Below are 12,576 nucleotides of genomic sequence, written 5' to 3' on the forward strand. Positions count from 1 at the left end.
TCACCTGGCTGCTCAGCATGTAGGGCTGTGTTTGTGTTAGGAAAAGAAGGCGGAAATGGTGTGTGGGGCCGTGGACCCTGGCCTTCCTTCCTCTCTGCTGCTTCTCAAGGAGCACGTTTTCTCTTCGTAAAAGCAGGGTCATCCTATGATCTCTCATGACTCTTACGAGGACAAAGTGAGCTAAGGCAGAGGCATAGCGTAATGTGCATGACCTTATAGTAAGGATGTCCTTCTGATTTCTAAGCCAGACATCAAAAAAATCATAAGATACTGACTTAACTGCTTGAGTTCCCTCAGGACTGTGGCGCTCTTGGGAGGGGGAGGAGAGGGATGGAGGCAATGGGTAGAAACGGGGAGTCTCCTGGGACCTCCTCTTGCCCTGCATCTTAACACCTGGGCTGCTTTGATTGGGCAAAGGTACATTTATTCTTTTTAGAGAAGAGTGTTGGTAAAGAGTTTGTGATTAATAAGACAGAACAGAATTTAAAGAGATATTACATAGGAAAAATTTTTTCTTGACTTGAATCAAAACGTATAAGTGGAAAGGATGGAAAATATACCAGAGCAGGATCCCAGTTGTTGGGATATAGTTTATTTCCTTGGTCTCTTTACTACTAGTATTGTGCATATGTGCTCATTAGCTCATCTTTAGCTCAGGGATGGGAGGCCAGGGTCCCACCACCCTGATGGTCTGCAGTTACAGGCAGCTGTTCTCAGGATGCAGGTGGAGTGGGAGCCTTTTCCTGAGGGAGAAGTCAACCTGCATTTAAATGTGACCACAGCCCTTTTATACCTTCAGATCAGACAGCAGATGGAAGAACAGGTTGCCCAGAAGTCCTCAGAACTGGAACAGTATTTGCAGCGAGTGCGGGAGCTAGAAGACATGTACCTAAAGCTGCAGGATGCTCTCGAGGATGAGAGACAGGCTCGGCAAGATGAGGAGACGGTGCGGAAGCTCCAGGCCAGGTACATATTACTTTGTAGACTTCGTCTTTGCACACTTTCCTAGAGCTTATAGTTTCGTGGGAGGACCAACACTCTGGCAGAGGGAGTGGGGTTTCTTAGCCCTTGTGAAGACTGAGCTCAAGTGCTATCCAGTCTGGGAGACCCAGGAGAGTTGCCTGGCTGAAGTATTTCTTTTCATTCTGAGACATACTGGAAACCATTGCTTGAGGAGCTAAAGAAGGGCCTTGTAGCTATTTTAGGGCAATCTGGTGGGTGTGTTTAATGGAGTACCCTTATTCATATTCTAGAATGTACATGGACCCTAAGCAACTCTTATGAGAATTCGGCTTCTTCAATATGTTCCAGAAAGGGCCAGCTCAGGCCAGTGCTACAGCCCCTGTTTGGGGATAAGGAGGGAATACTCAGTTGTTATTTGCCCTTTCAGGACTGCACCATTCCTTAATAATCACTACTTGAAATTCTAGTCTTAAAAGTTTTTGAAACTAGATGTGTTTCCTCAGAGCTTCTAAAATTGGGTGTACAAAAGTTGATACAGGAAAGAGTAGGAAATACTCTGGAGTTAGTAGGTATAGGTAAGAACTTTCTCAACGAAACCCCAGCAGCACAGCAACTAAGAGATAGCATAGATAAATGGGACCTCATAAAACTAGAAAGCTTCTGTTCATCAAAAGAAATGGTCTCTAAACTGAAGAGAACACCCACAGAGTGGGAGAAAATATTTGCCAGCTATACATCAGACAAAGGACTGATAACCAGAATATATAGGGAACTTAAAAACTAAATTCTCCCAAAACTAATGAACCAATAAAGAAATGGGCAAGTGAACTAAACAGAAATTTCTCAAAAGAAGAAATTCAAATGGCCAAAAAAACACATGAAAAAATGCTCACCATCTCTAGCAATAAAGGAAATGCAAATTAAAACCACACTAAGATTCCACCTCACCCCTGTTAGAATAGCCATCATTAGCAACACCACTAATAACAGGTGTTGGCGAGGATGTGGGGAAAAGGGAACCCTCTTACACTATTGGTGGGAATGTAAACTAGTACAACCACTCTGGAAAAAAATTTGGAGGCTACTTAAAAAGCTAGACATCAATCTACCATTTGATCCAGCAATACCACTCTTGGGGATATACCCAAAAGACTGTGACACAGGTTACTCCAGAGGCACCTGCACACCCATGTTTATTGCAGCACTATTCACAATAGCCAAGTTATGGAAACAGCCAAGATGCCCCACTACTGACGAATGGATTAAGAAAATGTGGTATCTATACACAATGGAATTTTGTGCAGCCATGAAGAAGAACAAAATGTTATCATTCGCTGGTAAATGGATGGAATTGGAGAACATCATTCTGAGTGAGGTTAGCCTGGCCCAAAAGACCAAAAATCATATGTTCTCCCTCATATGTGGACATTAGATCAAGGGCAAACACAACAATGGTATTGGACTATGAGCACATGATAAAAGCGAGAGCACACAGGGAGGGGTGAGGATAGGTAAGACACCTAAGAAATTAGTTAGCATTTGTTGCCCTTAACGCAGAGAAATTAAAGCAGATACCTTAAAAGCAACTGAGGCCAATAGGAAAAGGGGACCAGGAACTAGAGAAAAGGTGAGATCAAAAAGAATTAACCTAGAAGGTAATACACATGCACAGGAAACTAATGTGAGTCAACTCCCTGTATAGCTATCCTTATCTCAACCAGCAAAAACCCTTGTTCCTTCCTATTATGGCTTATACTCTCTCTACAACAAAATTAGAAATAAGGGCAAAATAGTTTCTGCTGGGTATTGAGGGGGTAGGGGGGAGAGGGAGGGGGCAGAGGGGGTGGGGGCGGGGGGAGAAATGGCCCAAGCCTTGTATGCACATATGAATAATAAAAAAAATAAAAAATAAAATAAAATAAAATTGGGTGTACAGTTTGTGATAGTCACGTTCTCAGATACAGACTCTCAGTTTTGGGTCTTCATAGCAACAGGGAGGACAAAGTAAAATGAGGACTCCAGAGGGAAGATTTGAGCATCCTCTTCACTTTCAACTTGCTATCCATTTAGATTCTTTGTGATGTCTTATTAGAGGCAGCACCAAAAATCTTCACCCAGTAGCAGCACCTGGTCAGCGTAGCTACCCCTGGACTAAAGCTGTAACCTCTGCTTTAGGGAGCATCAGGAGATGAGCTGGGGCAGGTTTCTCATGGCTGCCATCCCACAGATGGAGCAGCAAAGGATGTTTGCTTAATCTTTAGGAAGGAACAGAGGAAGAAGGAGTCTCCTATCATTGTGCACTTTTGTCAAAAGTGACCCCAAAAATAAATTGATTTGGTTTTGAAAATTTAAATCTTATTAAGGAAAGAAATTATCTTCTAAATAGGAAAATAAGTGCTTGGTATTTCCTGGCACTTATAGGTCCCATGGGTATGTGTTCCATGTACTGTGGAGTCAGCCAGATTCTTGGAACTTCCTCCAGTGCTGTTGGCAGTGACATTAGGAGAAGACTCACTGCATGGGAAGGTGTGAGTCCCGTGTGATTTCCAAAGAGTCACATTCTAAGTGACAGGACACATTTGCTAATTTGTTCTGTGTTGGGAATTTATAGATTACTTTTATGTACAAAATTCACAGATGAGAGATGCTATATGTGTTTCTACAGTTTTGAAGGACATTGATTATGATATAGCAGAGATTAGATCACAGGGAACCAGAGGGCACCAGAAATACATGAAAGTGTCAGTTATTTAGTGTTGTGGAATGAGTGATGCTTTTGTTTTTTGGTACTGGGAATCAAGCAACATATTGAATAAGGGACAATTTTGGATATCTGCAGCCAGTAATTCTCCCCTCCCCCTTCAGTACTGGGGTTTGAAAGCAGGGCCTTGTAGTTGCTAGGTAGGCACTCTACCACTTAAGCTGCGCCTCCAACCCAAAGTCAATAGTTTTTGGGGGTTTTTGTCTCTTTCCCCACCCACTGTAGTTTTAATCAGTGATAAATATCAGAATCACCTTACACGTGTTTTTAAAAATACAAATATTGGCTTCTTCCGAGATTAATTGAATCAAAATATCTATGGATAAAAGTGAGGCATGAGTATTATAGCTTTATTTGAGGTACTGGGGATTGAATTCAGGGTTTTATGCTTGGGAGGCAAGTGCTGTACCACTTGAGCCACACACTCTCAGTCCTTTTGTTTTTCAGATAGGCTCTTGCATTAATTTTGCCCAGGCCAGCCTTGAACTACCAGGATTCTCCCACCTCCACCTCCTCTGTAGTTGGGATTACAGGCATGTGTTTCTGCTCCCAGCTTTGGTATTATTTAAAAAGCTGTAGCTAATTATTTTGTGCACCATGATTTAAGCAAGTAGCAAAAAGTTTCAAACTTGAATGCAAATATCTCTCTGTTCCATAAGCCGAAAATACTGCACAAAAGTTTAACTTTCTTGGTGTGCAAAGTCTATTTATGAGTATAATTATTTTACTCTTGTAAATTATTTTCCTCCTAGTTGTTTGTTTAAAATAGACAAATTTTCCTCATCTAGAGATCACTTTTAAGCGAGGTGGGTTCTCTCTTTCTCGAATTCTGTAAGTCTGGGCCTGATTCAGAGAGACATTCTGTTAGATTGGCAGGATAACTTGCTGTTGTTCCTTAGAGCAGGCCTGAGTAGAAAAACCTAAGGAAGTCATCTTGGAGTTGGGTCAGGAACATTGGCACCATGAGAGGAAACATAACCTTAGACCAGGGTATATTATATGTAAAGGCTTTTTAAAAATTTAATTTTTTTTTGAGTCAGGGTCCTAGCTGGCCTTGAACTCATGATCCTCCTGCCTCTGCCTTCCAAGTGTTGGGAGTAAAGGGCTTTTTACATAACTCTGTCCTTTCCTAAAGCAAGAACAAGTTGTCATTGAAATAGTTGGCATTTCACTGTTCTTCTAGTGCATGGTCCTTTCTCTGACAGTATTGTAAGTTTCTCTGCAGATAACTTTTATAGAAAATTGTTTAAATACAAGAACCTTGGTTGGAGCTGTCTGGATCTTACATTTTTTATTAAAATTGCAACTCATTTTTTAAAAAATGTGTAATCCTAGCAGTTAATTTAGCCTTTTCTGAATGGGAGCTAAGAAAAAAACAATGCTTTAGCATTTGGAAAGCTCACATACTGGAAAGTTCTGGAAGCTGAACCACAGTCTGTCCCATTCTAACTTTTATCCACTAAAGTTTAAAACCTATAAGGCCTAGGAGCATGTGTTAGTCATGCCTGCATTCCCAGCAACTGGTGCAGTACCTGCCTCATGGTAAGTGCCCAAGGAATATTTTTGAATGAATGAATGGGTCCAAATTCTCCCTTTCGAGGTCCCGTGGAACTACAGTTTCTGCATCCATTTAATACTTTTCATGTATTGGAAGGCTGTTAGCCTGGGTTCCAGAGTGAAGTGTGGGTACTTCCAGCTGTGGCCCTTCCTGGCTGTGTTAACTTTTGAGAACTTCACTACTTTGAGCTTTTAGTTCCTTATAAGGATAATCGCCAACCTTATAGAATAGTGAAGATGAATGGAAGTAATGTGGAGTGGTCCTCATGCAGAGTGCTGCTTTCTCTTCTTTTATCTCATTGGCAGATGGGGAAGAAACATCAGACATAGAATTTTGAAATAAGCATGCAAAAAGATGTTGACAGGCTGTGATAGTCTTAGACCAAGGAAATTGTTTAAAATATCAAAAGAACAAGTATAGGATTCAGACTCAGCTTAGTAGCGATTCATGTGAAAAAGATTCAGGGTATCACTTCGCTGTGATGTGGTTGCCAAAAACCTCATCTTCTCGTAGGCAGCCTTAATGAGTGTGAAACATCAGAGCAGATGAAGTCATAGTCCCACTGTGGTAATAGGAGCTGCTGTTTACTCAGCACTTGCCACGTGGTAGGCATGGAAGTTCCTTACATGCACGATCAAAATCAAGACAGCGGCAAACCTCAGATGGTACGTGTGCTTTCTATTCTTCCTTTTTTTTTTTTTCCCCCCTGAGATGGGGGTCTCACTGTGTCACCCAGGCTGGCATTGAGCCTCAGGGTTCCGATGACCCACCTTAGCCTCCTGAGGCTGGGACTGCAGGCATGCATGCATGTGCCTGGCTGATTCCTTGCTCTATAAATGAGGAAGCTTGGACACAGAAAGAGTAAGGCACTAAAGTCTTTAGTCAGGAGTTTAATTGGAAACCACAGAAACTGACTTGGATTAGATAAAGCAGTAAAAAAAAATTATTGGTAAGTTCTTAAACGATTCTCCAATTCCATGGAAAGGCAGGTGGCCAGGCCTTTAACACTGGCAGAAATCAAGGGAGGGTGAGCAGCCCCAAACTACAGCCCCACCCAGGCCATGGAGGTCCCCAGTACACCACTCACATTGGCACCAGGTGTCAACAGAACTATTGCTGTTGCTGCCACTCGACACTGTGTGCCACTGCCACCTTAGCATCAGTTCTCTACTGCATCTGATCCTTTTTGTCATTCACTTCTGAGTCATTCCAGGAGTTCCAGGAGTTCCTTCTGCTTACCCAAGCTCAGCTCTTGCTCCATCAAGCCCTGCTGCTCATGTGTGTGGCCCCTGGTGTCTACAGTGGGACATGGGCTCTGTGCAGATTTCTCTGATGCCTGAAGGGAGTTCAGGTGCTAGGCAGCCTAACCCACACACTTCACCACCATAATGAAAACAGAGAGAGGCTCTTCCAGTCTCCTTCAATGTTGCATTCCCAGTGCCTAGAAGAGCACTCAGAAGGCACATAACATGCACATACATATACATGCAGAGTGAGGGAATAAACTCTGCCCTGTCAGCCACATTTGCAGTACTGCGCTCAGCTGTGGACATGTATTCAAGAGCTCTCCAGGGGCTAGAGCTGGCTTGGGAAGGTTGCTGAGTCTGGAAAGTGCTCTGTGCTCAGTTACTGTTCTTCGCTGTTGGTTGTAAAGGAGCAGATGCTGTGGGTAGTAGTAGTCACATGATTTTTCTTCAGGTGGCATTACTACACTTGTGTCCTGACCAGGACTGGCATCCGACCACACATCTGCACTTTGAGTGCAGACTTACTTACTTATGCAGCTGTGTAATCTTAACTAGGTAGCCTGTGATTGATGATAACATTTGGAGTCACACACACCAGCGTTGAAACCCATTATGCTCTGTGCAGCATAGTTGCAAACCTGTTGCTTTGCATTGCTTCATCTGTAACACGGGGATGACACCCTGCAGGATTGCAGGGGATTAGTGATGATGAGGTTAAAATGCCTGGCATGTAGTAATTGTTCAGTAAACAGTACCTTGTTCTCCTTTATGTTAGCTCTTCATTACTGTTGTCAGCTTTCTCCTTAGTGATAGCCTTTATTAGATGAGGAAATGTTTTAATGTTGTAGCAACCAGGTAAATTTCAGAACTTGGCCCCACCCCCCAGAAGGTGACTGTGGAATACAGGCCACTTAACCTTTGTGCCTCCCTTCCTTCCTCTCTAAAATGTGAATAATAAAAAGTAAAGTACCCTTGACTCTTATTTCAGTTCCTGCCACACACTCAGCTTTGTATGTTGTGTTTCTTTTTCCCCCACTCAGAAAAAAGGGTAAAGCTGAGAGAGCTTGGAGTAGGACATGTGTGCCACTTGCCAGCTTTGTGACTAGGCACTTATCTATTTATCTGCCTCTCACCTTTGTCCTCGTGAGCTGAGAGGTGCATTCCATGCCGCCAGAAGTCTCTTTGAAATGCCTCGCTCCTCTGGGTCGGGTGTGGTCTCCAGGCAAGATGTGACCTGAGCCGCCCTGCATTGCAGGTTGCTGGAGGAAGAGGCCTCTAAGAGGGCAGAGCTGGAAAGGTGGCACTTGGAGCAGCAGCAGGCCATTCAGATGACCGAGGCGGAGAAGCAGGAGCTGGAGCAGCAGCGTGTGATGAAGGAGCAGGCGCTGCAGGAGGCCATGGCACAGCTGGCACAGCTCGAGCTGGAGCGGAAGCAAGCACTGGAGCAGTATGAGGTGGCTGGCCTTGTCCCTACTCACTACTGCGCTCGGCTTGTACAAGCATTACTCAGCAGGGCCGGGAATATGGCTTGGTGGCAGAATGCTTGCCTAGTGTGTGTGAGGCCTTGGGTTCCATCCCCAGCAGTGCAAAAAAACAAACCAAACCAAACCGTGTTCAGTGACACATTGGCTTAGCTGTCAGCATGAAGCTGTAGTGAGAACCTTGCTTAGTGTAGGGAAGAAGGAAGAATCAGTTCTTACAGGTTGTGAAGTGTGTCAGTCCAGTTAGGAGCCAGGAGCCACACAGTAATGTGAGCAGGGGAAGTTTAGTTTTTGAAATTGTTAACCACTAGAGGACTGCCTGCCAGGCTGAAAAGCCAACTTAAGAGCACATGAATGGCACGTGCAGGCAGCAGCCCCAGTCCAGGCCTGAGGCAGAGCACCAGGGAAGGCCACCCCTGGGAGAGGTCCCTTGTTCCTGGCTTTTCATCCCTAGTGCTGGAATCCAGACTTCCTTGGAGGGGCCCACAGTGGCAGAGAAGTGGCTGAGGTGCTGGGTCAGCAGAAGTCAATGGGCAGCCACCTTCTGGACACTGGCAGTAGCCCCTCAGAAGGTGCCCCTGAAAACCTCGGGGGTGAGTGCCATGGGTGTCCTGAGTGCCAGCTGGGTTTGTGTCTCCTCAGCACCTGCCACTGACAAAGCTAGTGGCACCAGCTAGCGAGAGAGGACTAGTCCAGTAACATGCAGGTCAGTGCAGGACAGGTTTGGAGCTGAGAGGCAGTTCTGTAACCGATACACTGCATATCTGCGAGTATGCTGAAGAGTCGGGTCCGGATCAGAGGGCCTGGGCTTCAGTCCCAGCTGGGGGACCTCAGGCCGGTTACTTAGCCTCTTTGCATGTTGGTTCCTACTGCTGTAGACTGGGGCATTAATAGTCCCTGCTTCTCACAGTGGCTGTGAGCATTTAATGGGATAACCACAAGCTTGTAGTAAGTGTCCAGCTGTTGTTAGTTGTTCTTAAACTGCTGCTTTTGTTCCAGGAAGTTAAAAAGAAGCTGGAGGTGGCAACTAGTACGACCAAGAGCTGGAAGGACAAAGTGGCCCATCATGAGGGACTAATACGATTGATAGAACCAGGTAATAGATTTGTTTTAAAAAGTAATCATATATTTATTTTGAAATTTATTTTCTGTCATAATTATGTATTTAAATTATACTGAAAAAAAAAAAAAACCAACAACTTTTTTTATCCCAAATATTAGAAAACCTAAGCTGTTCAAAGTACATTTCCCTTGAATAACTTGCCTTCCGGTAGATAAGAGAGTCCAGATAATCCCCTGTGTACATCTTATAGTCCTTTTGGCTGGTATGACTTTTGTGGGCCTTCCTCAAAGAAATAAACAGTTCCTGTTTGTCCACAGAGAGCTGTTGGTACATGTTGGAGATAGAATACTTCCTGCATTTCAAGCGTGTTTGTCTTGTAGGTTCAAAGAACCCTCACCTGATTACTAACTGGGGACCTGCAGCTTTCACCCAGGCAGAGCTGGAGGAGAGAGAGAAGAATTGGAAAGAAAAAAAGACCACGGAGTGACAGCATCCAGCAGAAGTGCCTCAGTCAGAGGCAGAGGTGCCAAGGGAGGCTGGAGAACTGTACACGGAAGACAAAAGAAACTTGCTTTGCTCCTCTTAACTCTTCTCCCCTTAGGGCCTTTGCTGGGGCAGTTTCCTAAGGAGGCCTTATTTACCTTCCTGCAAATAAGGACTTACCTGAAAAGAAAACAAAAAAAAGCCAGTATCTGTCAAGTGCTTTATTTACTCTTTCTTTGGAACCTGCAGCTTCTGAAAGTTACATTTAGCTCAGACTCACCGATTCTTTTCTGAGTGAGACTGACTGCAGACCCGTCAGCTCCAGGGTTTGGAGGGCACTGGGTCTGGGTGCTCAGGCCCCGGGACAATCAGAACCTCTGTGGACTGGGTGTCAGCTCCTCCCTGGGCCAGCTTGTTTCTTCTTCTGAGTGTGGTTTTTTAATAAGATTGGCCAGTGTGCTTGCCGGGTGACATGGAAGGCCTTTGACCATTGTTGCTCTGATGGAGAAGTCACAGAGTCATTGCCATTTCCTGGGTGTCCTTCTAGATGTGTAGTTAGTGGTTGGTGAGGTTGCATCCACTAAGGTCTTTCTTTCCCTAGGGGTCATGCACTTGGCAAGTGTCATTCCTATCTCCTTTGCCCTCATCTCAAAGGAAACATCCCCTTGCCATCCTCTCACCCTCATTCTTTTGGCTCTTCTCTTTCTCTGTCCAGTCCTGAGAGAGCTATGTTGAATAGCAGAGAAGCTAATTAGAAATAAAAATAGTTTTGATAATTTATAAAGCAGGCTGTGCATGTGGATGGACAACGGGAGGTTGCACTGTGCGCTGATGAAGTTTAAAATGCCATCAAGATGAAGTCACTCTGTTAGCCAGGCCGTGATGTGAACTTTCATTAGGTGGACATGTTCTGCTTTCCCGTCCTCCGTGGGTGACATGGAGGAAACGCTCAGTAAAAATAAGGAAATGGAAACTGGGGTCATAGTTCCCAGGCATCGGATTTGAGTGGAGCATCAAGGAAGGTTTTCACATATCTCCTGTTTTTGCACTGAGAGTAGAATTCACAAAATGATGTTTCCAACACTTGTTATAATTTATAAGCAGCAGTAGCTCAATGGACAACGATGGTTCTTAGAATTTAAAGAATATGGGGGTGATTCAGTTGTTACAGGAAATGCAGAACCCAGTAGAACGGCTGCATTCCTTCTCTACATGCATTTAAGTGAGGACAGAGAACCTCATGTGTTCTTCCCCTGGTTCCTGCCTCAAGGTAGACAAGAAGCCATTCCAAAAAGATGTCCACATCTAGAGTGTATGGTTTTAGAGATTTTAGTGTGTGTATTTATTTACATGACAGGAAACTGGAATATAATATAATTCCATAAATCTTCACTTTTTATGACCGGAAAATAGTTGCTAATGAAAGGGTCTTCAGAAAATTGTCATGAAGTTTTTGCTGTTTACAAGTATAACTTTAATAATGTCTTAGGGTTGCCTCATAAAGTTTAGATTTTTATCTAAAATATCTTTGTAGTGTGTGTCTTCCAAATTGAATAGCCAGTTTGGGTGTTGGTTTCTGCCCAGTCACTTATCACTATTGCCGTTTTCTTCACTCACCGGAGGAATGGAACCTTTTCTGTGGTTCGATTATGTCTCATACCAGGGGACTCCAGTGTTCCTCATAACAAATGAAGAAAAGATACTTTACAAAGAAGCCAGTGACCTGTGAAATCTGGGTAGAAACAGCATGGCCTTGGGAGTCCAAGAGTCCCTGTGTGGGAAGGATGGTTGTAGAATACGCAGATTTCTGCTTAGGGATATGGAGAAATAGACCTGCAGAGTCCCATTGCAGAATGTCCTTCCTTAACCCTGGCTTTTCCACAAGAAATGGCTGCTCCTGTCGGCCTCACTGTCTGGCCTGGACCACCAGTCTGAAGACCGCCTGCTTTCTGGTCACGTGAACCTCACCTGGACCAAGCAGTAATCCGGGTGGTATGCAGGAGGTGGATGTGACACATGGCACTGCTGACTTAACCCTGGCTTTAGTGGCGTGGCACTGTCTCCAGGAGCGGGAACTCTGCAGACCCTTTGTGGGATGATGTTTGATTAATTGATTTCCTTCTCCTGTTTAAAGTGGTTTCAATTGTCAAGGTCCTTACAGACCCCTTGGTTTTACTTTTGTACTTACTGTACAGAAAATTTCAGGTGTGTTTTGATCTCTGTCATAATCCAGTCCTTTCTATAATAATTAGAAATGGGTTTTTTTTTTTTACATGAATTACGCATGAAAAAGTTTTAAAAGTGTGTTTTTGTGATTTGCTGTATTGAGAAGGAGCAAAATCAATTACAATCATTCTTACCTAAACATTGTACAGTGTAATATGCTCAACTTAATTTTTTGCTAATTTTTCTAAGATGTATTAAAAATGTTTTGTATGTTTTTTTGCTTTTTACTGAAATGGACCCAGTAAGGAAAGTAAAAATACCAGCGCACCATGCATTTTAAACTGGCTTAATAAAACAGTGGGCAGAGCGTGTATGTATGTGTACTTTGATATAATGATAAGGACTTTGGTTAGGGATACTTCCTGAAAGCCCTGGGTTTGGGGTTAAGACCCCAAGAACTAACTGTGGCCTCATCTTTGGTGTTTGAGTCAGGAGTGTGGGAAACCATGGCTGATGTGTCAGCTCACGAACGGGAACTTACAGCACTGATTTCTCCCTTGTCGTTACTGTTACATCCAAATGCTCTTACCTCTCTTTCCTTAAGTTGTCTTTTCTCCTCTTTTAGTTTTTCTTTCACCAGAGTAAACAGTGGGGTTTCTTTGTTTGTTTTTGTTTGGGTTTACATAGTTGCCAAGATTAAAATGCCTATTGTGGACCAAGCAGACTCATCGCATCCAGCTTGTCTGTGTATTGGAGAGCTGATCTTTCTCTTGTAGAGGGAGCCAGGGAGAGAAGGGTTACTGTTGTTGTTTGTAAAAACCATTCTTCTTTTTGTTGCAGTGGCTTTAGTGGGG

General features: G+C 43.8%; 1 protein-coding gene across 3 annotated transcripts in view; it reads left to right on the plus strand.

Moving 5' to 3' along the window:
- The window catches only part of Swap70 (switching B cell complex subunit SWAP70), an 82,212-nt gene extending 70,117 nt beyond the window's left edge, over positions 1–12,095 (plus strand). For all 3 annotated transcript variants that reach the window (XM_074041137.1, XM_074041139.1, XM_074041140.1), the window contains 4 exons: positions 800–966; positions 7,785–7,983; positions 9,010–9,106; positions 9,454–12,095. In XM_074041137.1, the coding sequence (XP_073897238.1) occupies positions 800–966; positions 7,785–7,983; positions 9,010–9,106; positions 9,454–9,560 (570 nt within the window). In that variant the 3' untranslated portion in view covers positions 9,561–12,095. The remainder of the gene's footprint in view (positions 1–799; positions 967–7,784; positions 7,984–9,009; positions 9,107–9,453) is intronic.
- Positions 12,096–12,576: the final 481 nt, after the last annotated feature.

The sequence above is a fragment of the Castor canadensis genome, chromosome 1 (assembly GCF_047511655.1).
Source record: "Castor canadensis chromosome 1, mCasCan1.hap1v2, whole genome shotgun sequence".
Classification (NCBI taxonomy): Eukaryota; Metazoa; Chordata; class Mammalia; order Rodentia; family Castoridae; genus Castor; species Castor canadensis.